This window comes from Trachemys scripta, chromosome 2 (assembly GCF_013100865.1).
Source record: "Trachemys scripta elegans isolate TJP31775 chromosome 2, CAS_Tse_1.0, whole genome shotgun sequence".
NCBI classification, from domain to species: domain Eukaryota; kingdom Metazoa; phylum Chordata; order Testudines; family Emydidae; genus Trachemys; species Trachemys scripta.
This window is the reverse complement of record NC_048299.1, coordinates 80,364,433-80,389,371: the sequence shown is the minus strand read 5'-3', so window position 1 is coordinate 80,389,371 and position 24,939 is coordinate 80,364,433. Positions and strand designations below refer to the sequence as shown.

General features: G+C 40.8%; 1 protein-coding gene across 4 annotated transcripts in view; it reads left to right on the top strand.

The window, feature by feature from the left end:
* The window catches only part of MYRIP (myosin VIIA and Rab interacting protein), a 343,158-nt gene that overhangs the window by 166,016 nt on the left and 152,203 nt on the right, over positions 1-24,939 (top strand). For all 4 annotated transcript variants that reach the window (XM_034761008.1, XM_034761009.1, XM_034761010.1 and 1 more), the window contains exon 3: positions 2,192-2,413. In XM_034761008.1, coding sequence (XP_034616899.1) covers positions 2,192-2,413 — 222 coding nt within the window. The remainder of the gene's footprint in view (positions 1-2,191; positions 2,414-24,939) is intronic.

Here is a 24,939-nt window from a genome sequence, read left to right as displayed (position 1 = left end):
GCCAGATATCAGAGGGGTAGCCGTGTTAGTCTGAATCTGTAAAAAGCAACAGAGGGTCCTGTGGCCCCTTTGAGACTAACAGAAGTATTGGGAGCATAAGCTTTCGTGGGTAAGAACCTCACTTCTTGCTGAAGAAGTGAGGTTCTTACCCACGAAAGCTTATGCTCCCAGTACTTCTGTTAGTCTCAAAGGTGCCACAGGATCCTGTTACTTCTAAAACAAATTTCTGTGGCAGAGTTAGATTTGATGGTAGACATTTTGGATACCTTTGCCTCCTTTACATTAAAGATTCTTACAAATGAATCACAAATTGGAAAAGACAATTTGGTGGGGGGCTTCCTTTCTCCCTTCCCTTTGTGTGGCAGTGTACTGACTAACCACAATTTACCTCTTTACTACTACAAATGGTTTTCCTCCCTTTATATTTCCTCCTTTTTAAATACAGTCTGCTCACGCTTTAAACATAATGAGCCAAATTCATCCCTAGCATAATTACTGAGTTTGTGGAGTTACCCCAGGAATTAATTTGGTCCAATTTATTCAGGCTAAACAAACTGTATTCCTTTAACTTGTCACTGTAAGTGATGGTCTCATGTCTGTTTAAAGTGTGATATTTCTCCTGGACAGTCACAGAAATAAATAATTCCTCCTGGAAAACAAATCTCTTAAATAAAATAAGCCTTTCCTTTGGCATAGACATTCTTCTTATGTTTGATCTGCCTATCTGGCGTAACGAAGCAATACTGTATTTTTCAGCAGCTCCGAGATAGATCAATACCACCAGTGGCTAAGTAGGTCCGTGGTGTTAAATATTCAAAACATCTCATGCATGCAGAACTCAATTTAATACCAAGGTCTGTGTAGGTTTGGAAAATACACCTTTTATATCACTGATGTAATTGCATTCCTTTTAGACTTTAACTTTAGAATTGGTTTGTAAGGTTTTCACAAAATGGACTGTTTTCACTTTGAATTATGAATTTGAGAGGTGGAAATGGCAGATAGGAAGATGAATAGCACAGTACTGTGGGCTTTTTAGAAACATACCAAGCTTTGTTTACAATGATTTATATACTGAATCTTAAACCAATTTCTAAATACATACGTGCTAATAAATACATATTTTTATCTGTTCTTTTAGCAACGGTGTAATAAAAAAGTGTAAATTTAAATTAAAGTCAATGAATCATGATTGTTTTCCTGTATGTTAATCAACATGTCCTGCTGTATATGAGTTTTTGACATTATCCTATGTTATCCTGGTCATACTAAATAATAATGATCAGTCATTAGAAGTGGCCAAACTATTCATTATAGTACTATTCTATATAAATGTAGGCCATTTTTATTTAGGAAATTGGTCACGAAACAATCCTGATTTTCTTCTAGTGTATGCATTGAGCTTAAGTATTTGCTGAATAATTTCAATGACTACTTTGCAGCCTATACAGTGTTTACAAGCTGCTCACTTTAACTATATGCTCTTTGTTGTTTGTATTTTGTGGTCAGTTGCTTAAGTCACATGGTATTGTTTCCACTCTTTGATTGGATGGCTGATACATTTTAGATAGTAGAAAAGCAAATAATGAATATCAAACCTCTGGTATGAATTTTTGGATGGGTAAACAAACGCTTGTGCTAAAGCTTATGGAACTTTCAAAGTTTGGAAACATTTTAACTAATAACCAGCAGTTGGTCCAATATTTGCCCTTATTCAGCAACATTTTAAAATCTCATTGAAGTTAAGCCTGCAATTGGGGCCCTTATGAATAATATTATCTCATGAATCAGATCAATTTTTTAAAATACTGTCCAATCAGCTCTTTCACTTTTGTACAGTGGTTTTCATCTTCAAAGCATTCTAAAAACAGCAATGAATCGTTAAAAAAACCCTACTAATTATTAACGAAGAAGAGAGCCACATATGTGAAGTCGTATGGTTTGCTCCAGAACATGGTCTAGAGAGTTGGTGACTTGCCCAAGTGCACAGTCAGAGGCATGATTAGAATGCGGAAGCTCCTGATTCGCTGTTCTGTGGCCAGACTGTGCATTTCTATCATGCATTTTTCCCATAGAAGGTTGTTTTGGGGGCCCGATGCGGCTGTAAGAAGGGGGCTAAATGACGTACAGAGAGAACTCCATAATGAGGATTATTTTGATTTGTCTTTTTGTTTCTTCTTTTTGGTTCCAGTGAAATGAAGCAGAAACTCGATGAAGAGGGTAACAAGTGCAGTATCCTTTCTAAGCAGCAGAAGTTTAATGAGCACTGTTGCATTCGCTGTTGCTCTCCTTTTACGTTTCTCATCAATAGCAAGCGGCAGTGCCAAGACTGCAAATACAACATCTGCAAGAACTGCAGCTCCTATCAGAAGAAGGACAAGGCATGGCTTTGCAATGTCTGCCAGCAAGCTAGGTAGGTGATTATTGTACCACTACCAGGTATAGAACAGCTGGACTGAAATCTTGACTTGACTTTTTCTCCAATTCCCTCTCTTTGTCAGCTGTTAACAGTGATGAGGTGAAAGACATAAGATACAGAATACTCTAGAGTGTCTAGAAGTTGATATTAAGGATTGCTTTGGGCCAGGAATGTTTTATTCTAAATCTGCTTTGCTGGATTGATAAACCAACAAGTACTAATTGGATTTAGTCTGCATAAAGGGTGTGATCCTTAAATATCTAGGTTACTAACATATAAGCACAGATGGTTAAAAGGTGGCCAGCCATTTTGCAGCAATCACTTGAAAATAAGGCCGGGAGGGTGAAGAAGGGTCTCTCACAGTAGATTATCTTGCAGTGAATTTATCTGGAATGCTTTTCTAAATGACAGACTTTCCACAGAACACTAAATGCTTCAAAAATACACTCCAAACAATACTGTAATTTTCACAACTGGGACTAGTTCAAAAAGTGCTGCCTAATGGAACCTTGGATAGAATTGCTTCCCCACCCCTTGGGCCTGAGATAACCAACCCTTTTAAACCAGCATGAAAAAAAACCCAAACCAGTAAAAAGAGCCAGCCCACATAAAACAGCTCTTCAGGGCCAATCTTCCTGGGAGACATTTGGTCTTGCATGGCTCTGTTTCAATTATGGTAGTTTAACCAAAACAAACTTGGCCCAGGGTAGCCACGTAATCTCAGTCCTCCTCTCTCCTGGCGGGGAAAGGAGACCACCCTGATTCTTTTTCCAGGCTCCAATTCACTCCTGTCTAAGAGGAAGTACTGCTGTTTCTTATCAGGAGCTCTCCTTTAGACCACTGAAAGACTTAGATATTAATGGCATCCCATGAACCACGGCTGTCAGCTTCACCCTTTGCCTGGTTGCTAGGTTAGGCTCTGGTGCCCCGATGCAGCATGAAATACCTTTCCCTGCCTCCCTACAGCACAAAGAAGGGGAGCAGCAGGGGCATAGGGAGAAGAGGAAGTAGCAGCCCCCCCACACACACACACTGAAGTCCGCATTTATATCAAAGCAACCCCATTGGGCTTGATTCTGAACTTATTTACAACAGTGTAGATCAGGAGTAATTCCGGTGAGTTCAGTGGGGTTGCACTAGGGTAAGTGAGATCAAATCAGGCGCATTGTATTCCACATAATATAAAATCTTTTATAATATTGCTTGGTGGCCGTGTCATCTCTTTAACAGCTAGCAAATGCAATAGCCTACCTTCCTCCCCCCCATGTTGGTGATCAGTCCTGGAAGAAGGTGTTGTTTTTGTTTTGATCATCTACTGTGGTTTAAGCCTATGTTCCTGCAGGTTAAAAATATACAGAGGAAACTAATAAAAGATAATCAGTGTGGCTAGTTCGACAGACTATTTGGTTATCTAATATAAAGCAAGAATATAAAATAGCTTTGACAATGGAAAACTCTTTTCTTCAGTCTGTCTACCTGTATTTTGTCCCTTTGTACTCAGACTATGTTAGGTAAAGAGGAGGATTTTGTGGATAGTGTAGATAGTTATGGAGTAGATGCAATAAAACACTAGCAAATAGAAAAATAATTGCATTTTGATAAGGATTATTTCAGCAAGAGAGAATGGGAATGGAATGCTGCTGCTGTGTTTTACAGTTTAGTTTCAAAAGATTCAACCTTATGAAATCTGTCTAATTTCGAACTTGAACCAAGGAAATAAATTATCCAGGTTTCATCAGAATCTGTTCTTTGCTCCCTTGACTTTTTGTTGAGTGTTAAAACCAATTTTTTGACAGTTTTGGATAGGAATGTGGGGGTTTGTGTTGATACTTCTATATCTATTGGTCATATCACTATTCCCAACTTTCAGTGTGGACAAAATCAAGTAATGTCATGAATCCACTTAGACACATTTTTTCACTTTGTGAAACTTCAGTGATGTTTTGGAAACATCCAAAATTCACAAAATGATGGGCAATATATTATAGATTAGAACAAAGTTCTCATTTCTGCTGTCCAGATGGGTTCAGACAAATAGAAAACTCTAAACTGAATAGGTATAAAATTATATTAACTGAAACTGCTAAAAAGGTGTAACAAAAATCAAAGTGAAATTCAGCTTGACAGCCATATATAGGAAACAGCAATCAACTGAAAGGTTTTGACATAAATTGCATGAAGCATACAGCAAAGTGATGCAAAAGGCACTGGAAATACTGCTCTGTATTTCAAAGTATCCTGCAAAATTTTAAAAACTCTATGTATAAAAATATAGATCTATAGAGATGTGTTTTATGTAGACATAGGTACAGATGTATTAAATGTTGCTGACCAGATACCTATAATACAGCATTTATTGGTAGCATTCTGTGAAGTGTTTTTCTTTGTTTGTTTTTTACTGAGAATTGATATTTTCATCTACTGCCTCAAGGGGACAGAAATCCCCAACATCAGCAGCAAGCTCATGGATCTCAATATCCTCTGATGCTGGCTCTGATGTTGGTAGCACTGGTGTTGCAAGATCAATAAAATAGCCAGTAGACTCCTCCCCTTTTATGCACAGATCCAGTCATCATTGAAAGAGACTTTTTTGCACTTTCAGCCTCTTTTATACTTTTTACCTTTAAAGGTAATGGGGATGAAAGTCCTTGCTGATGCAAGATGCTTCAAAATTCTGGGATAGTGACTTCAGGCATAGCCCTCAGTTGGGGTGGTGCCTAAATGGCAATAAACCAGGAGGCACTATGAATCAGAGACGCAGCTCCGAGCCACAGTTCTTTCTCTACTCCCTCTTTGCTTCCTGGGACAGTAATTTCCTGCCAGCCTACAATAATAGATTACTGGCTCTCACTGGCTCAACTACTTTGGTCAAGGCTATGCTTGTTTTTCACCCCACCTTGCCAATCTGTTTTGAGGAGGGAGAAAATAGTCAAGTAACCATACTTGCTTCTATGCATCTGCATTGTTGTGCAGGGATGTGAAAGGAGTTCTTACTCCCCCTTATTCCTGTGTGAGTGTTTTTAATCCAAGTCACAGCCTAGCTGTATAATGAAGTATCTGTTAGTTCTTCTGAAGCTCTGCAGTAATTTGAAGGGATTCATTACGCACACCTGCTGATTATTTTATTGTATGGTTCATTTATTTGTTGTACCAGGAATAAAACGGAGGCCCGGCTTCCCTGAATCACAAGAGTAGTACCACTGAAGTTGACAGGACTTCTCGTGTGGGTATGGGTTGCGGGGTTGGTCTCTGCTAAAATTAAGCCTTTAACGCATCATGGATTTTTGAGGGGGGGGGGATATTATTATTTCTAATGTTGTTGTTGTTGTTGACATGTTATGAAAACATATTTGAGACATATAAATTAATAGTTTTATTGGGGCTCTGTTAAGGATAACAAATTGTTTTCTCCAAATTAACAGGATCGTTTTAGGGTTTTTTCCCAGGTGTGTAGAAATCTCAACTGACACATTTTCAGAAGCAGTGAGCATAGAAAACAGAATGAGCCACTTTCCCTTAAGATTTTTTTTTTATCATAATAATACATGTTTTTCAGTTTTTGAAGGTCACTTCATTATTCAAGAAAGGTGCCAGTTTGACATTAGTGGAGATTGAAGTAATCTACCATGAGAACAGGCAATGATGCCCACTGGCCCTGCCATTGCACCTCTCTTCTGCCCTGTAACATCTCTAGAGATGAGAAGTTTCCATGCTCATTCAGCCCTCCTCTCTTGAGGCAGCCAGTGGAGGTGCAGTTGGTGCCAGTTGTTTTTGTGAAGTGGACACCATTCTGCTAGGATCTAGTCCGGGGTGGGCAAACATTTTGGCCCAAGGGCCACATCTGGGTGAGGAAATTGCATTCAGGGCCATGAATGTAGGGATGGGGCAGGGGGTTGAGGTGTGGGAATGGCTGCGATATGCAGGAAGGGGCTCAGGGCTGGTGATTGGGGTGCAGGAGGTGTGCAGAGTGTGGCAGGGGGCTCAGGGCAGGGGGTTGGGGTGCGGGGTGCAGGAGGGGCTAAGAATATGGGCTCCGGCCCGGCGCTGCTTAACTGGAGCAGGTCTGTGGTGGCAGCGGCATGCACCGGGGCCAGGGCAGGCTCTCTCCTGGAAGCGGCCGGCACCATGTCCCTGCAGCCCCTGAGGAAGGAGGAGGCAGAGGGCTCTGCACACTGCCCTCGCCTGCGGGTACCTCCTCCGAAGCTTCCCTTGGCCGTGGTTCCCCGTTCCCAGCCAATGGGAGCTGCGGAGGGCGGTCCCTGCAGGCAAGGGCAGTGCGTGGAGCCCTCTGCCCCCTCCTCCCTGAGGGGCCGCAGGGACGTGGTGCCGGCTGCTTCCAGGAGCAGAAGGGATCCCGCGGCGCCATGGGGGTGGCAATCCAGTCCATGGGCCGGAGTTTGCCCACCCCTGATCTAGTCTGAGACCATAAACTTGTTTCCAATAGGCTACTGAGTAGCCTTAAGATAGTAATGATTTTCGGACTGCTAAACTGAGCTGTTTATGGTAACCTAGAGGTAAAAGGATGTACGTCGCGTACCAAACTCACAGGCCATTGAATGCCTAAATATGTCCTTTTTAAAAACTGTGTATTTGCTTATAACTGCTCACTGTCCATGCAGAATGAGGAGTTAGCAAATACCTATGATCCTCTGGTTAAATACTTCGTTTCAGAAGCATAGTACGGTGCAAAGGATATGTGGTTCATTTTGACAGAGTTCTCTCGGTTCACATCCTTTGTACGGTGCTGTTCAGTCAGTACAGCGGGGCTTGGAGAGGAGAGGAACATAAGGAAAATCTGAGCATCTTTTATAGAAGGACTTTTCAGAAAGACACTAGGCTCATTTAAAAATAGAATTTGTGTCTGCCACCTTTTTTTCCCTTGACTGTGAGACTGAAGATTAATCAGAGTTACCATGTAATTTACTATACAATAAATCTGAAATCTTGATTCTAAACTCAGTGATGCTTCTTACTGCTGCTTGATCAAAAACAGCTTGGGATTCTGGCAATTGGAGCTTTCTAATCATAGCTGATAACCCTGCATGGAAAAAGTACGTGCCGCATCAAGCATGAAAACAAGACACTCAGGAAAGCAGTTTGAAAATATAATTTACAGCAGTCTTAAACCAAATCCTTGAGAGACTGTTGCGTTGGCTTTGTCATCTAGTTGAAAGAAAAGTGTCAGGTCATGTGCTTGCTCCTCGACCATCAAGTGTGGAGAGTGCTGAAGAGAAAATACTTTCAAACCAAAGGTACAGGGGTAAGGAGTGTACTCCATTGCTCTAGAAACGCAACCCTTCCCTCTGGCCAATGCATGGAACAATAATAAGACTCCAGACCACTGTATAATTAAATCATTAGTAAAAGTATACTTACTCCTGCCTCTGCATGGGGGGCTGGCCTAGATGACCTCTCGAGGTCCTACATTTCTGTTATTACCGCCAAGAACTATGGACGAAAATGTTAAGCACGTAAACGTTAGGAAATGGCAGAATTAAGGTTTCTCTGTGCAATCTTATTTCAGCCCTCTTGTGAGCATGCATTATGATCACGTGCCATTTTGTCCACTGGACCCCAGCAAGTGGGTAGTTTTTCAATGTTTCAATCAATAAGCAACTGAGAACAGGATTTTAAAATGGTAAGTGTTGGGAAGTCTTAGCTATTGGCAGCTACTAGCTCCATCTATAATAACAGAACAAAATGAATATTGTTAATGTCTTCAGTGGTGGGCAATGCATGTGGTAAGAATTCATTTGGAAGCTTACACGCTTCCATTGCTGCTGGGTGACCCAGGTGTGTTCTGGCGTTCCATTTATTGGAGGAAGTGTTTGCTGGGAAACTGCTGCTGGAAAACACTTACGTACGTTTAAACTTCTGAAAACAAAAGCGCAGAGAAGCAAGTAGGACGGGCAGATCGTGTTTTCCTTTACGCACAAACTTTCGCTGGCTCTTCTGCTTGCCATAAAAATGAAGACGAAAAAGAATTCTAGCATTTTGCCAAAGACCCTCCTCTTGGAGTTGTGAACTCCTGCAAGTGCTGTGCCTCAGCATTACTTCCATACACCAGGCTTTGAGTCAGCAAAAGGATGCATTCACCATGGTGTTTGCTCACTCTCACTTTTTCCTTAGAGCTTCTTCACCCATCCTAGGGAAGAGACAGTTCAGAAGAGCGACAATAGTATTTTCTTTGACAAAAGAGCTAGAGAGCTCATGCGAATTCTTAGTTTAGTCACGCGAGCATTTCAGATTGCACTTTTTTCTCCTTTTCCCCTGCCTTCACCCTTACAGGCAGGGGATGGGCAGCCAAGGTTGAGAATGCCGCTGAGTAATACCTGCAGTATTTATTTATTGGCTCAGCAAGAAAACAGTCTTGGATGAGTTTCATTTAACAAGGAAAATTCATAACTACTTTATAAAAATTGTTATTTTTGGCACTGTAGTTAAATCAGCACATTTGTCACAGTCTCCCCAGGGTCACTGGTTTGTAACTCAGTTATAAATATTTGCTGTAGGCCAGTGACCTGGAACCTGTCATGCATTATATTTCAGTGAATAGATTACTGACATCATTGCTGTTAATAATTTTGTAACCCAATTTATTGGCTCAGTTGTGTAATTAAGGAGTGATGTGGAGCTGCACTGGGAAAGGCTGTGGCCTGGTCTACAGTAGAAAATTAGGTCGGCATAAAAAATCCACACTCTTGAGCAGAGTAGTTAAGCGAACCTAAGTCCTCGTGTAGACAGTGCTAGGTTGATAGAAGAATTCTTCCATTGACCTAGCTACTGCTTCTCAAGGAGGTGGAGAACCCACACCCATGGAAGAATCCCTCCCATTGGCAAAGGTAGTGTCTACACTGAAGTGCTACAGCGGCACAGCTGTGCCACTATAGCATTTTAAGTGTAGCCACGCTCTGAGTCTTAGAAAGCGTAATATCTCCTGGGATTGCTCATTAGATGCGGTGCATCATTCAGTAGGGTGATGCTCCCATGCTCTCCGACAAATGACCCACCCCGACTTTGCTGATGCAAAGGGGAGAGGCAGATCGATTGTCCTGCTTGTCCCTTTCTGGGTGATTTGCTCCTCAGAAGAAGCAACAACAGTGCTGTCTCTCTAGTCATGGGGACTGCTGTTGTGCCCTTGTACAAGACAGCACAAGGAGTGGAGGTTTCCTGCCTGGCTCCTGCATATCTGCGCAAGGGCACATCACCGTGTAGCTCCATGCGAGTAAATGTGAGAGAAATACTTTAGATATGACTGATTGTTGAGATTATTTTTCTTTGGCTTCTTTCTCAAATAAGGTTAGTGTTAGCTTGGCAGCCCTACAGAATGAAGTCCTGGATCCACAGGACAACAAGAGCACTGTCAATGGCCACCCTGACCCACCCACACTTGTGAGCCCTGTTCTGGAAAAGAGCTGGAGTGAACTTTGTGCCTGACACAAATTACAAGCTGTTAAAAATACATGCCATACTGTTTCCCTTTTGTGGGGAAGGGCTGAATGACAGGAAGGGGGTGATTTTCTTGGTGGACTGGTGTCCTCACCCATCCTGTCTCATTTTGGTTCTTGACTTCCCTGCTGTGAGCAATGCAAAGAATTGAAAGATATTCAAATAAGCCAACTGTAACACCACACTCCTGGCTGGGCTGTTGGCAGCAGGGCTTGAACCTGGGATCTCTGGATCTTAATGCATGAGCCTCTACAGCTTGAGGTAAAAGACTCACTTCTCCTACCCGAGGGTGCAGCAGGCCTCTATGTGGCCTGGCCATCACCAGAGGGGACCAGGGGTGGCAGATTTGTATGTTTTTGGTGCTCTGAACGGGTCCAAGTCCCGCCCTTTCCCTATATTGCACAATATCACTATTATAAGAAAAAATTATTTAACTAAGAATATCAACTTTCTGTATTCAAAAGACTATTAATAAACAACCATAATAATCCTCAAAAGCAAAAAAGCTCTGTCTAATTCGCTATGTAGCCAAGATTGATGAAAACTCTTTATCTTATCTTTTAGATTTGCTGCATCTTTCTTTTGTATAACTTCAGTTTGCAAGCTGGGTGTCGAACTCAGGCCGTCACTTGATGAATTCTGCCTAGTGGGCGTTCCCCAGGTGTAAACACATTTGTAATAGATGCATAGACAATATTCCTAACTTCAGATACCAAAATGATACATGCATACAAATAGGCTAATCATATTCGGTGAATCATAAACTTTTCACTGATTGGCCAATGGGAGCTGCACGTCTGGCCCTTGTGGACGGGGCAGTGTGCAGAGCCACCTGGTTGCACCTCCGCCTAGGAGCCAGAGGGAAGACATGCCGCTGCTTCCGAGAGCCACCTGAGGTAAGCGGCGCCTGGAGCCACGGCAGGCAGGAAGCTTGCCTTAGCCCTGCTGCACTGCCGACCGGACTTCTAACAGGCATTCCAGTTGAAAACCGGATGCCTGGCAACCCTACTTTATGTAGTATAGGATCCATTTTATCATAGAACTTTAATATTGCTGGAATTTGTTTATAGCTGTGTCTGTATAGGTTCTCAGGAGAATTGAAGAAAACACTTTTTTTTCCCCTTTCCTCACATTCTATTAAGTGCGTACTTTAGAAGTTTGTTGTATGTTTGTATTGAGATTTCTATTTCATTTACATTCCATTGCTTTTCTCTACAAAATGTGTTCTTTCCAGATAAGTTACGTTAAAATTCCAGGTTATTGTTGTTTAGTTTAAATATATATGGTATATTTTAATTTATTAGAATGTCTACTTGTAGTACTATTTAGTTGACTGTTTAATATTAAAGGAGAAAAACTATTTCTTTGTTTTTAGTATTCCCTGGTGTTGACCTTACTTGCATCAGTAATTAAATTGCTGTTTAGGGGGGGAAAAAGAATATTGTCATATATATCTTCAGAGTCTCAATCTGGAGTTATTTTTGGTTGCTCTATACAACATTTAATCTGGTACTTATTGTGGTGTATGATTGAAGCATGATAAGGTACTAGTTAAATTATAACAATTCACATAATATAGCAAATTGTATTGTCTTAATAGAATTGGAATTTAAATACAGGAATTCTTTTTAAAATATGTACTGCAGTGGAACAGGTAGACAATTTATCAAGGTCTCTCTTATCTGCAATACACAGTATATTTGACCTTGATGAACCTGCACCATTACTAACATTGATGTAAAAATGTTGGATTTAGAGCAATTGTTTTTGATAATTGTGGAGGAAAAATAGTCTAAGGCCTAAACTTTGGTCAAGCAAACTGTATGTAGGGTCAGGTGAACTGTATGTGTGGCCTGGAAGAAGGAAAAAAAGGGGGGGGAGTAAAAGGAGAAGGGTAGACAGAAATCATAAAAGCAGAACTAACTATAGACATTATAAAAGTAAAATTAACCTTTGTAACAGATTATGATTAATAGATGTCAGGTGACAAAGCAAGAAACCGCAAAGGGGCAGACTGTGAAAAACAGGAAAGCTTGCTAAACTATATTCCCTTTTTTGGGGAATGTATTCCAAATAAGGTGACCAGATGTCCTGATTTTATAGGGACAGTCCCGATTTTTGGGTCTTTTTCTTATATAGGCTCCTATTACCCCCCAACCCCTGTCCCGATTTTTCACATTTGCTGTCTGGTCACCCTAATTCCAAATATGGCAATAATGTTAATAAGAACGTATGCATTACTTAATTGTGGTTTTATGCTATATAAGCTATTTAAAAATCTGTAGTCGGGGGATTGGTAGTTCACTGGTACCCCCCGTGCATGCATGAAAATAAAAAGGCCTCAGGCGATTCTGATCCAAACACAATGCGTGGTCGTTTTTCCACAACAATGATGTTAAAACTTGCAACACAAAACACAAATCTGTGGTCGTTATGCAGGCAAAACTCCCATCAGAGAGTCAGAGGAAGTTTTGCCTGCATACGGGCTGCAGGAACAGTAGTGAATAAAACCCTAATCCTGCAGTTGACTCTGCCTTGGGGAAACCGCATGGACTTCTGTGGGGCTGTGTGGGGGGTAAAAGAGTCTGCTTGCACAGAGCCTCATTAAAGCCAATGAGAGTCTGTCCACACAGAATCAATTGCAGGATTGCTTCCACTATTTGTCCTATTGTTCGTTCTGATGCACAATATACAATCAGTAAGCTCTGAAGTATGTTTCGGTGTGTCCAGTTTTATGGAAGAAAATACCTTGTACAATACAGACCTTGTGATATGAGATAAAAATAACATGGACAAACTGAGACAATAGTGGCTATTTCATCTCTTTGGCATGTACTTTGATTTGTGCTAGATTGGCAGGTAATTTCCTTATAATCCCACTGAATTCTGCATTACTCAAGTTGGCTCCCTTCTATTCTGCAAACTCCATCTTGCACACATTCCGCCTAGAACTGTGCATAGTCACTTAATCTCCCTGTGCCTCAATTTCATCTGTACAATGGGGATGATGATACTTCCTTTGTCTCTTTGTTTGCTCAGCTTGCAAGCTATTAGGGGGCATGGCTTGTCTGTTACTATGGGTAGGTAGCGCACCAAGTGCAATGGGACCCAATCTCAGTGGGGCCTCCAGGCCTTCTTGTAATACAAATAATAATGACAGAGGTACGTTTAAAAGCACAGGTGGTATTAGATTGTCGCCTTCAACAGCTGTTGTACAACTTAAGGGTATAATCATCATATTTAACTGAAGAAAGTGTTGGAATTGGTAAAGCCCTGCAACAGTACTTTAAGAAATAAGTAGTAGCTAATAATTGGACTCAGTGTTTGCTTACTAATACATTCAGATGTAACAAAACAGTTGGTTTCATGACTTGGCTGCAGAAAGCTAAATAGGGCATCATACTGGTTAATAATCTTGTTTTGCATTCAAGTAGGTGAAGCCATCTGCTAGGATGGAGCCAACATATTTTTGGATGGTCTTCTTAAGCCACAGCTTAGAGCTCTGTGTAAAACTGGATTTCTTACAGTTGTATGAGATGTGGATATGAGTATCTGTGCTGCATACTGTATTTGCTCTGCCACTTTGAGAAAACTCTCACAGGAACTGGCAGCGTGCAGTGCCGAAATATGGCATGTGCAATGATCGTAGAAAATGTTACCACTTCTTTGGGCTAAGCTAGAACTGAACTAGAACTACCATGACTTTGGTAATCTGAAATGTCAGGACATGAAAAAGGTGCACAACATTTTCATCCTGTCATGTTTTAGTGGCAGAAAATACTGCCTCCACTGTGATGTGTTTTTAAATCCACTAAATGACACAATTTATGTTACACCTTAATGATTTGCTGATCAAAATAAATATCAAGAAAGCCCATGTTTCCAAGTTATAAAGTTGTATATCCAGTATAATGTGTAGGTGTAGGTTCAGAACCTGATGTAAACCATCCAAAATGCATTCTCCTATTCCTCTTAGTAACCCATAGCCCCAATTCTGACCCACGCTCCCTTTGCTCAGGGTGTGCAAGGGGAGCACAGAAGCAAGGTGCTCTCCTCACAAGAACCAGGGAAGTCTATTCTGTTGTCTTTGGTTGAGTTACGTTTGGATGGCTTAAAAGAAATTTTCACACTGATTGCTTTGGTACGTTGGTCTCTGCGGTTTCTCTGGTATTCTGATCTATTTTAGTTATTTCTAATATATGCACTGTGAAAATCTCTATTCTGTTAGACAGAATCAAGCTATACTTGCATAAGACACAACAATCTGCAATGCTGCCGTTCGTTTTGGGGGAAAGCATCTAAAAATGGAATTAGCAGAAGGGAGAGGAGAGCAAAAAAGGGGGGATTACTGCAGTGATTAAATATTATGATGTATTATGTGTTTGTTTATTAATAATAATAATAATAATTAATAATAAAGTTGTTTAGGATAGTCAAGACTGGAGAAGATTGAAATATTCCAGAGAGTAGGCGGCATGGCTTAGTGCATAAAGCCCTGGTCTTGAATTCAGGAGATGTGGTTCTATTTCTGGCTCTGCCACTGAGCAGCTGGGTGACCTTGGACAAGTTTCCGTGACTCTGTTTACCCGTGTGCAAAATGTGGGGAAAGATACTGTCCTCTTTTGCAAAGTACTTTGAGTTCTATAGATGAAAAGCATTATATGAGAATTAGGTGGTGGCATTAATAAATTAACTATAAACACTCAGGAGAAGTGTCACTGTAATAGATCAGCTTGGTGAAGACCTCTGCTCAATGTACGGCTGCAGTCAAAAAAAAGCAAATACTAGTGTTAGGATGTATAAAGAATGGAATTGAAAAGAATACAGAAAGTATTACAATGCAGTTATATATATCAGTGATATTCCTTCACCTGTGTCCAGTTCTGATCACCCCGAAAATATCTCAGAAAAAGAGAGTGCTCAGAGAAGGGTGATAACACTGATTGGAGGGAAGGAAAAACTTCCATATGAACAGAAAGCAAAAAGTTTGAAACTATTTAATTTAGAGAGGAGATGAATAAGAGGGGCTATAATAGAGTTATTTAAAATAACAAATAGTAAGTATAGAAAAGGTACATTGAGTCTTCCTATATACCCATTTCTTAATATAAGAAAAAGGGAACATTCAAGGAAACTAAAAGATCACATGTTTAAAACTGATAATAGGAAATACTATTTTTAATCAGTATGCTTCAAAGGCTTAGGCATTTGTATGGAGGATGAGAACATCCACAGTTATAACAGATAGGATAGAAAATATAAGGGATTAACTTTCTGACAGGTTAGCAGGAAAATTCTCTTTTTGGCAGATTATTCTGTAATTGCCCTTTATAGGATTCTTGCACCTTTTTCTGAAACATTTGGTACTGGTTACTCTTAGAGACAGGATACCCGACTAGAAGGGCCACTAGCGTGGCAGTTCCACGGTTGGATCAGTGGAAGTGGAGTCATGGGAAGAAGGGTATGTAGAACAAGGAAGAATACAAGATGTAAAAATCCACTTAAAATACTGAAAGAAAAAAGTGTAAAGTAATAAGGGATTACAAATCAAGGAGTAAAAACAATAAAGACATTTCACCAGAGTATTCTGTCCAAGCCTTATGTTCTCTGCTGTTTGGTAGTATCAGTTCCTCCTTGTTGAAGGAAATGTTAAGGGCTCAGTTAATATTTTGCCTATTAGTACAAGGGATCCTACCTAGAGTGAGTTGATTCTGACGTTCTAGATTCAGTGATGGTCTGACAATTCTTATTCTACATCCATGCCTCATCAAACTTTTCAACTTCTTAGTTCTCATTCCCAAATTTGTGAAGGATGTTGAGTTAATGGCCCTGGAAAATAAAGTAATCCTTGTCTCCTGATGGTCTGCTAATGAGGCAAAACTTTCATGCACTTTCAAGAAATGAGAGGGTAGTTTACTACCATACTCATTCAGTCCCCTTGGCCTCTGTTGAGCCCTGGTCTACACTACAGGGTTAGGTCTATGTAAGCTGTCTTACGTCAACCTAGCTGTGGAAGTATCTTCACTTAAATTTGGCTCCTGCCAATGTAAGTGCCTCTCTATGCGGATTTAGTAACATCACTTCCCCAAGAGGCATAGAGTCACGGTTGATGTAATTAGGTTGGCACAATGCAGCATAGACACTGTATTGCTTAGGTTGACTGTTAGTGGCTTTCTGGAGCCATCCGACAATGCCTCACGCTGACAATACAATCAATACAAGTACTCCTAGTAAGGAAATGGAGCACCAACACAAGAGCCAAGTATGCACACACATAAGTGATTTAATAACTGCAGTGGCTGTATGCCGATGTAAGTTAGATGACATAATTCTGTAGTGTAGTCATAGCCTGAAACTGCTAACTGGGGTGACAATTACTGCTAACTGTGAGGGACTCTGTCTTTATTATAAACACTGATGTGCTAGGAACTGGGCTGAGGCTACTAACTCATTTCACATAGGTCACTAGGTATAAAGGACTTTCACTCTCCTGGACCTGATTGGACTTGGATCTGGGACATATAGCACAAGGGTTTTCTCTCATCACAAATTCTCCAAACCAACAAGTGTTTAACTCTTTTAGAACAAATTCTCAAAATGGGGTTCCTTTGTGTGCATGCACAACTGTGTGTGTGTATAAAAGCTAGAATTTATATGTACCAGTTATATGTATTTGGGTTTCTATCTGTGAATTCTGTCATTTGCACAAATTATGATCTGTAAAAATTACAGGTGTAAGTGCTTTTGGAGGGCACCCAGAGAGGTGAGAATCAGCATCTTTGATACAAAGCTCCATGCACTCAGATGAAAGCAGGAGGTGAGAACCTTTGGAAAATGTGGGGCTTAATATTTATCAAAGCTATTAAATTACCATGAACTTTTCTTTATTCTTTCCCCATCAATATTTAAAGTCTGTCTTTAGTGTAAAGGCACTGGTTAGTTATGCATTCTTTCACCATGTACACAGTGCTTGAATTATCATAGGTAACTACTGCTATTTAATTATTGCTGACCTGTGAAAGAGTTGAAAATTCAATGTTCAATTCTTAATTAATGGTGACATCATGGCATGTTTCTGGATATTTTGTATTACTAATAAAATAATATTTTTTCCTTGGCTAAACAAACTGGAATATAGAAAGTAGCCATCTCATAAGTCATTTCTTTTTCCATGCATGCAAAATCAGATTCTTTTTGGTCTGCAGTGTCTGTTTTGCTGCCCGCCTTCCTTGCCACATATACCATCTGGATTCTGTTTTGGTGAAGGAGCAGAGGGATGGTTGGGCCTGTTGAGCCCTTTATGTGTGGGGGCACAAGGATATTTAGGGCCCTTGCACAGCCCCAATGGACTTTGATGATCAAAAAGAATCTAACCTCATGTGCATGGGGCACATGCACATCAAGAGTGGAATCCATCTGGACAACACATCTCGAAGAACCACAGTTATGGGTAAATAACCATTCTTTTCCTGTTAGCAAAGTTATAAGGTTTAGGGATCCTGAAATACCATATAAATTAAAAGCAAGGCTTGACTGCTCTGGTAAATTGAAAATGAAACTTACTCTGTAAAATTAAATCAGTAATAATAACGAAGTGTACAAGAAATTCTACCTTAGTTGAGAACTATCATCAGCACCTTTGGGGTGGAGTCTGCTTTGTTTTTGTGGATTTATGTTCAACATTGAATGCTGCTTAGAAGCAAGTATTTTTCACTACTTTTCTCTGTGGGATTTGTTAATTCAACATATGTTGATAAAGTTGTGTTTAACTGTTGTGAGACCAAAACGAAGGGAATTTATGGTTTATTTCAATCTCATTTTAACTGGGATAAATTTGGACATGTCGTTTCATAGCACCTCAGGAAAACATGAGTCTGAAATGAGAGCATCAGAGACACTTTGAACCAGATCCTCTGCTGCCATATATCAGCATAATACCACTGAAGTCAATGGATTTAAAAAACATTGCAACAAAGTGACACCATGGGGGAAAGTATTTTAACAAATTGGTTTTAATCTAATCTGCTATCACAAATACTAAAATACAGCATTCATAATTGTATGCTTACCGCATGGCATCTATATGGCATAGTATGTTTGGATTTCATTAAAATTTGATCTTAACTCTGAATTTCCTGAGTTTACAATGCTTGTTTTGGGTATAATTACAACATCACTGTAATAATTTTTTATCTTTAAATTCCCAATCCAGACACTCAACTTCAACTTCATCTTAAAGTAGTTTTTTGTCCGGGAATACACACATACGCACACAGGCCTGCTAGTCAGTTTTACCAAACTAAATATATATGCCCAGCTACCCTTCAGCCTGTCCCTTACATATTGGCTGAGTTCTTACATGTGTGTACCACATAATATGTATGTATGATTGTCCCCCTCTCTCCCACTATTTGTATACTGCTCATTTTCTTAGATTGTATTGCTCATTGGGACATGGATCCTATTTGCCTCTGTTCGTACATACTGGTTGGGACCTCTGGGCACTATCAAGAAGCAGCAGTCCAGCAGCCACTATGAAAATTTTACAGTAGGGGAAAAAAGAGTTTGGGTTCCAAGGTCACCTGACAGTTTTCAGGCTGGCAGGATCTGGAAACACTATGGAATCAGTATGCTCATTTGTCAGACTTGGGGAGAAGGGCGCAAGAAGAGAGGGCAGGAGTCAGTGTCTTTGATTACAACACTCCGTGAGCTGGTCAAATAGTCCGCAGAGGGCGCTGTATGTGGCCATCTTTCCTGAAGGCTAAGGGTGCCGCAACGTGGGCCTTTTGCATTTGAAGGTGGTGAAGAGGTGATGATGAGGATCCCTGTAAACACCTTCTTTTCAGAAAAGGAAGCTAAAAATTAGTAAGGTGTGGAAATCACTAGACCAAGCAATCAGCTAAATATGTTTTTTTGTGGGAGGCACCCTTAAGACAGCATTTAGCCAGAGCATTTATCCACGGAATTCAATTGTACAATCAAGCATTTTAAAGTGATGGATATAAGGTTAACTGATTTTGACATATGTTAGTTTTTATTAGCATACACTAGCTGAGCCCTCAGTTTTCCTCACACTATGTGTGCAACCATTAATCCCTGATAAAACCTAGAAATTAGTAACCCACTCCAGAGAATCCTGACATCATTAACCCTTACAACAAAGGCAATTTCCAGTGTGTCAGCCAGATTAGTTCTTAGGGGGGATATATTGTGTACACAGTGTGCTGTATGCCTGCAGTCTCCCAGAGATGATGATGCCCATAAAGAGATCTTTTGTTCTAAAACAAAATTATCTCGAAAGGCCCTTATTTAGTGAATCACAGGACGTGTACAGTTGAAGAGCCGGTTGAAATGTTTCAGGATTGTTACATTCATTAGAAATTAATTGACCTTGAAAATGTTAGATTCATATTTTAAAGTGCAAATTGTGAGCTCATGTAACTGGGGCTATGCACCTGGGGCATTCTGTGGGGTCCAGTAAAGAAGTAGTCTCTCACTACCACCAGAATGCAGAGTGGTCAAAGAGAGACTCCTGGGAGCTACTGCATACTTCCTCTAAGTGGGGAATACTGTACAGACTTGCTGGTTGTGTCCCCCTCCAACCCAGGCCCACAATGTGCTAGGCAGAGTCCAGCTCTGTGCTGCACAGGGAATCTGCATTTTTTTTTTTTTAAATGGAGATATCCCATCTCCTAGAACTGGAAGGGACCTTGAAAGGTCATCAAGTCCAGCCCCCTGCCTTCACTAGCAGGACCAATTTTGATTTTGCCCCAGATCCCTAAGTGGCCCCCCTCAAGGATTGAACTCACAACCCTGGGTTTAGCAGGTCAATGCTCAAACCACTGAGCTATCCCTGAGCCCCCCCCCCTCATTGTGCCAAGTCCTAACAGTTTATCCTCCTCTTCCATGGGCCAGAGCCCTTCATGGTCCCTTAGGATATTTTTCCTCCAAAACCATTGTGGAAGTTGGGGAAAGCGCAGACATCTTAGTCTTCCAGGAAGAGCACAAGTCCTGCTAACTCTTCTATTTAATAACGCCAGACTTTAATGCAGGGCCTGGGCGAGTGGGAAAAACTGTGAGAGGTTATTTTGACCTTATGTTAGAACGCAGACTGTAGCAGAAAATTGCTGAGAAAAGTAAGATATCAGGAAGGAATATGTATAAACAAAATGCAGCTGTTGATCATTACTGTATGTAACAAAAGGTATAAAAGCTTGCCCTAATTGTTTATCTAACGGAGACCTGCCTCAGGAGGGGGAATCGCTGTCCTTGGGTACTCTCCTATGCATATTGCAATTGCTCATAATAAAGCTGCCTCTGGCTTGTTGCTTCAAACTCAGAGTGAGGACTTTGTTTTCCTCCACACCATTTACACTGTTACATGTGAACAGCTGTCAAGTTATATACACATAGATTTAGAAAGCATCTTAAATGCAGTGGTTGGTACAGGTGTCTTTCTCTTGAAGATAGAATTGGAAATACTTCAGACTTGTAACCACTAGCTGTGAACAGCAATACTAAATAGGCCTTTTCTGTAGCTAATGTGCTTTGCAATTAGGGATAGTGTCATCTTAAAAGGCTCTTGTGTTCTCACAAGAATAAAAGTGAGAATTTAATTTGTCATTTAAAATGCTTAGCCACACAAATAAATCCCCCACTGTTCTTATTCTTCAGACACACCTTTCACTCAAATAGATAATGAAGCTCTTGTTGCTCTGTGTTTTTAATATGAAGCTATGAGATCACGTTTACATTTTTCATGAGATGGACCACAACCCATACTGCTTCTCTGCTTTTAAGAAAAAGATGGGTGGTAGAACGTACGTCCCCTGTCTACCTGTCAAAGGCAGCTGCATACTTGATGGTCTGGAGAGTAGGAGACAGACTGATTTTTATTTTGCCCATTTTTCTCTGGATCCTATGGAAATGAATGCATGCAGGTTTCTTACACTGTTTATGGCAGCAAAAACTAAGACAACATGTCTTCTACTACACCTGTGATTTCTGAAGCCCTTTCTTGCTGTGGCTAAATTCTCTGGAGCTGTTCTTCAGATGCCCTATATTTGTGGGCCCTGATGTCTGCTTGTGAATTTAAACATTCTCACAGTGCCCTCCGTTTTTAAAATTTGTTAATAAATTTGTTTGTGAAAGTAAAGGACTAGTCATGCTGGATTGTACAATACTAGTGTTTCCTCCCCCCCGTATTGTATCTGCATGTTGTACTTCAGCCATGACCTGCCGCATCCTTTTCATACTAGCTCAAGCACTGCCAGTGGAGATTTGCCATGATGTTATGTCCACAAATAGGAGACTAGGATGAAACAACCAAATTTGTTTCATTTGCAACCTAAATCAGGTTTAAAATTTGGGTCTCCATAAGTGCTGCTGGTGGTATCTGTAGAGTTGCCAAACCCACACAAACACAAACACCCTTGCCCTGCCCCGCCCCTTCTCCGAGGCCCCGCCCCATTCACTCCATCCCCCTCCCTCCATCACTTGCTTTCCCCCACCCTCACTCACTTTCACCGGGCTTAGGCAGTGTGGGCTCTGGCTGGGCAGAGCTTAACTTGGGCGGCTCCCGGGTGGCGGCACAGCAGGGCTAAGGCAGACTCCCTGTCTGCCCTGGCCCCATGCCACTCTCAGAAACGGCTGGGACATCCCTGCGACTCCTGCGGGGGCTAAGGGGGCTCTGCGCGCTGCCCCTGCCTGCAGGCACTGCCCCCGCAGCTCCCACTGGCCGTAGTTCCCAGCCAATGGGAGCTATGGAGTTGATACTGGAGGTGGGGGCAGCGCGTGGAGACCCCCTGCCCCTCGCCGGGGCCACAGGGACGTACCGGCCACTTCCGGGAGCAGCGCGGGGCCAGGGCAGGCAGGGAGCCTGCCTTATCCCCACTGTGCTGCCGGACTTCTAGCGCTTACAATCTCCCAGATTGGATTCAGTAGCCTCCGGGAGATAGAGCCTGATTCTGGGAGACTCCGCGAAACCGAGAGGGTTGGCAACCCTAATCATGTGTCTCTATAGAGGCAGAATTCCACCATTATCTCAGAAATCTTTCCTGATGTGACTTTGGCATGCAGTGAAAATATTGCCCTAAAATAAAACAAAAGGAAAATACACGGTGTTGACTGGTAAGTAGTTTACCATTTTTGTTGGTATTCGATCATATTTGTACATTCTCAGGGTAGGATTGGACCTACCCTGAGCAGCAAAATATATTTTGCTATTTTCATAATTTGCAGACAGTTTTCATTGTTGGTGTTTTAGCCAACAACATTGCTCAGTTGCTGGGGAATGTACATGCTCCTTACTTGAGTTACATTCTTGTCCCTCCTCATTGGTGAAAGACAATGGGGAGTTGTTAGGCTGATCAGTGAGTTGATTGTCAGTAGCTCCCTTAAATCTTGTTAGTCACGAGTTCAACAAGCCATCTCTTGGCACAGATAATCTCACTTCCTTGATTTTGAATTTTCTACTTTTGGGAAAGATTGTGACAAGACTGCCCCAGCAATATCTGGAATCCTCAATAGGATTGATCCATTGACTGATCAAACATTGGACAAATATTTTAAAACACTAATTTATTACAATAGTGACAACAGTAACAAAAAAGAGTAAGACTATATGGCCTTCAATAGGCTTAGCCTTAGATAGATACGTGTGCCAAATCACAAAAACCAAATTACTTAACCGAGTTATTTTCACTCAGAAAAATGCAAAATACAATGATATGAAGTTCTAAAAAATCAAAATAATTGTTACTTTTTAATCAGTATTAGGTTAGCATTTAAATGTGGATGTTCAAAACTGAAGAGCTACAAAAGAAAAATGAAATAAACACATAAAACATAGCAACTATAAAAGAAAAATCCATTTTTAAATGCACTTATGCTAGGTAGGCAGCAGTCCAACTCTTGAAGCATCTTGCTTTTCCTTTATCAGCTTCAACTGCTTCATTTATATCTTTGTTGTCGTCGTCGTCGTTGTCATCAAATCCATTAGTATCTTCTTCTTACTCTTCATCTGATATATATTGAGTCAACTCTTCATCTTCTATTTTCTTCTCTAACCTTAAACTGTGATGCATGCTTCCTGGCAGTGGAGATCGTCAGTCTATTTCTGGTTTTTGAATGGATGATTCGACCAGTTTTGTTCTGCAAGTTCAGTAGTTCATGGAAGTGTTATAAGAATTTCTGACCCTGTAGCTAGCGTGCAAGGAGGACACAACTCTTTCCACTATGATGACGGAGCAAGTTATTTTGATTCAGCTGCTGGGATTGCACTCCACGTTGTTTTATGACTGAACAGACTGCTTCTTGTTTTATAATTTTCTACCTCTGTCAGAACTGTTTGTTCATTTGTATATCCTTTAAAATTTGCAACAGCCACTATGCGGTTACAAGCTGAATCGAATTTATCAGAAATGTCTTGGCCCTGAAAGTGTGGATCAAGAAAGTAGTCAGCATTATGTGCAGGAGTGCTCACTTGATTTTTTCCATGATACAGTTGAGGTACCATTAAAAGCAGCTAATATCACAGCCCCAAAACTGAGACACCCCTCAAAATGCAACACAGGAAAATTTCTAATGATTTTTTTTTTGTAACGACTTACAAACAAAACTGGACTTTGAATGAAAAAAGCTTTAGAAAACTCATATTTAAAGATGATAAAGAAACGTTGACATTAAAGAATCATAGCATGCACTCCAGATCTCGTCCCCTCCCTTTTATTGATTAAGTAGTAGAATATGTGTCCTGAAATTAAAAATGAAGTATTGCTAAATGGTAAGTGTGTTGCTGACAGGTCCGCTCAGGTCAGAGTCTCAGAACAATTCACTTTTGTGAAATGCTAAAAGATCATGTTAGTGTGTTCAAGCCAATTCACATGTTAGAATAGAACAAAGGTGGATGTTATCACGTTACATTTACATGGCATATGCCCTGGTAATTACATTTGCACTAAATTAATGAAAACTGAAGACAATAACATGATCATTTCATTACTTATCTGTAACCTATTGAATGCTATCTCTTTACATTATGTATCTGCTTGTTCTTCTTCTTCTTATTTTTTTTAATGGAGATATCCCATCTCCTAGAACTGGAAGGGACCTTGAAAGGTCATCAAGTCCAGCCCCCTGCCTTCACTAGCAGGACCAAGTACTGATTTTGCCCCAGACCCCCAAGTGGCCTCCTCAAGTATTGAACTCACAACCCTGGGTTTAGCAGGCCAATGCTCAAACCACTGAGCTATCCCTCCCCCCTTCTTAATTAGCCCTAGATCAAAATGACGCATTGGTGTTTAGATGTGAATTCACTTCATATATGAAATTTCCTGGAAACTAATGAAAGATTGTTTGGATGGCTGTAACTAAATGCATACTGGTACTGTTTCTGCTATTCTGCACTCTATTGTCTAAATTGCTCATCGAGACGGGATATTAACTTCAAAGCATGGGTCTTTGCATTCAACAATGGAAAATCCACAAACTTTGTCTGTGTTTAGACAACAAAGCAAGAGCCCAAGCTGTGCTGAGAACACTTGCCAGACTGTTTTGAACTATAAGACGGAACCCTGGGAGTGATTCTGCATCTCTGGACTGATGAATTCTGACAAGGTGGAATGCTGAGGAAGTGGCCAGAGGTCCCCAAAGCCATTTTGGATAACCCTGAGAGACTTATGGATAAGTAGCAGAGCTGTGATAGTCACCTGTAATGTATTTTACATGCTTTAACTTCTCAATAACTCTCATTTCTTAGCTAATAAATCCTTAGTTAGTTTACAAGAGAAATTAGCTACAGCATCGCAGTTAGTGTGAGATCCAGAGCATCCAATGACCTGGGATAAGTGACTGGCCCTTTGGGGTTGGGAGTGACCTAATATGTGGTGACTTTTGGTTTTAATAACCTTTCATCACAAAGTCCTGTTTGTTTGTGTGGTAAAGTAGGGGCTGGAGAGCCTAAGAGGGACTGTCCATGGCTCCATAGTAAGACTAATATAGTGATCCAGGCATTCACACTTGTTACTGGTTTGGTGAAATCTAGTAATTGAATATACCACCAGTTTGGAGTG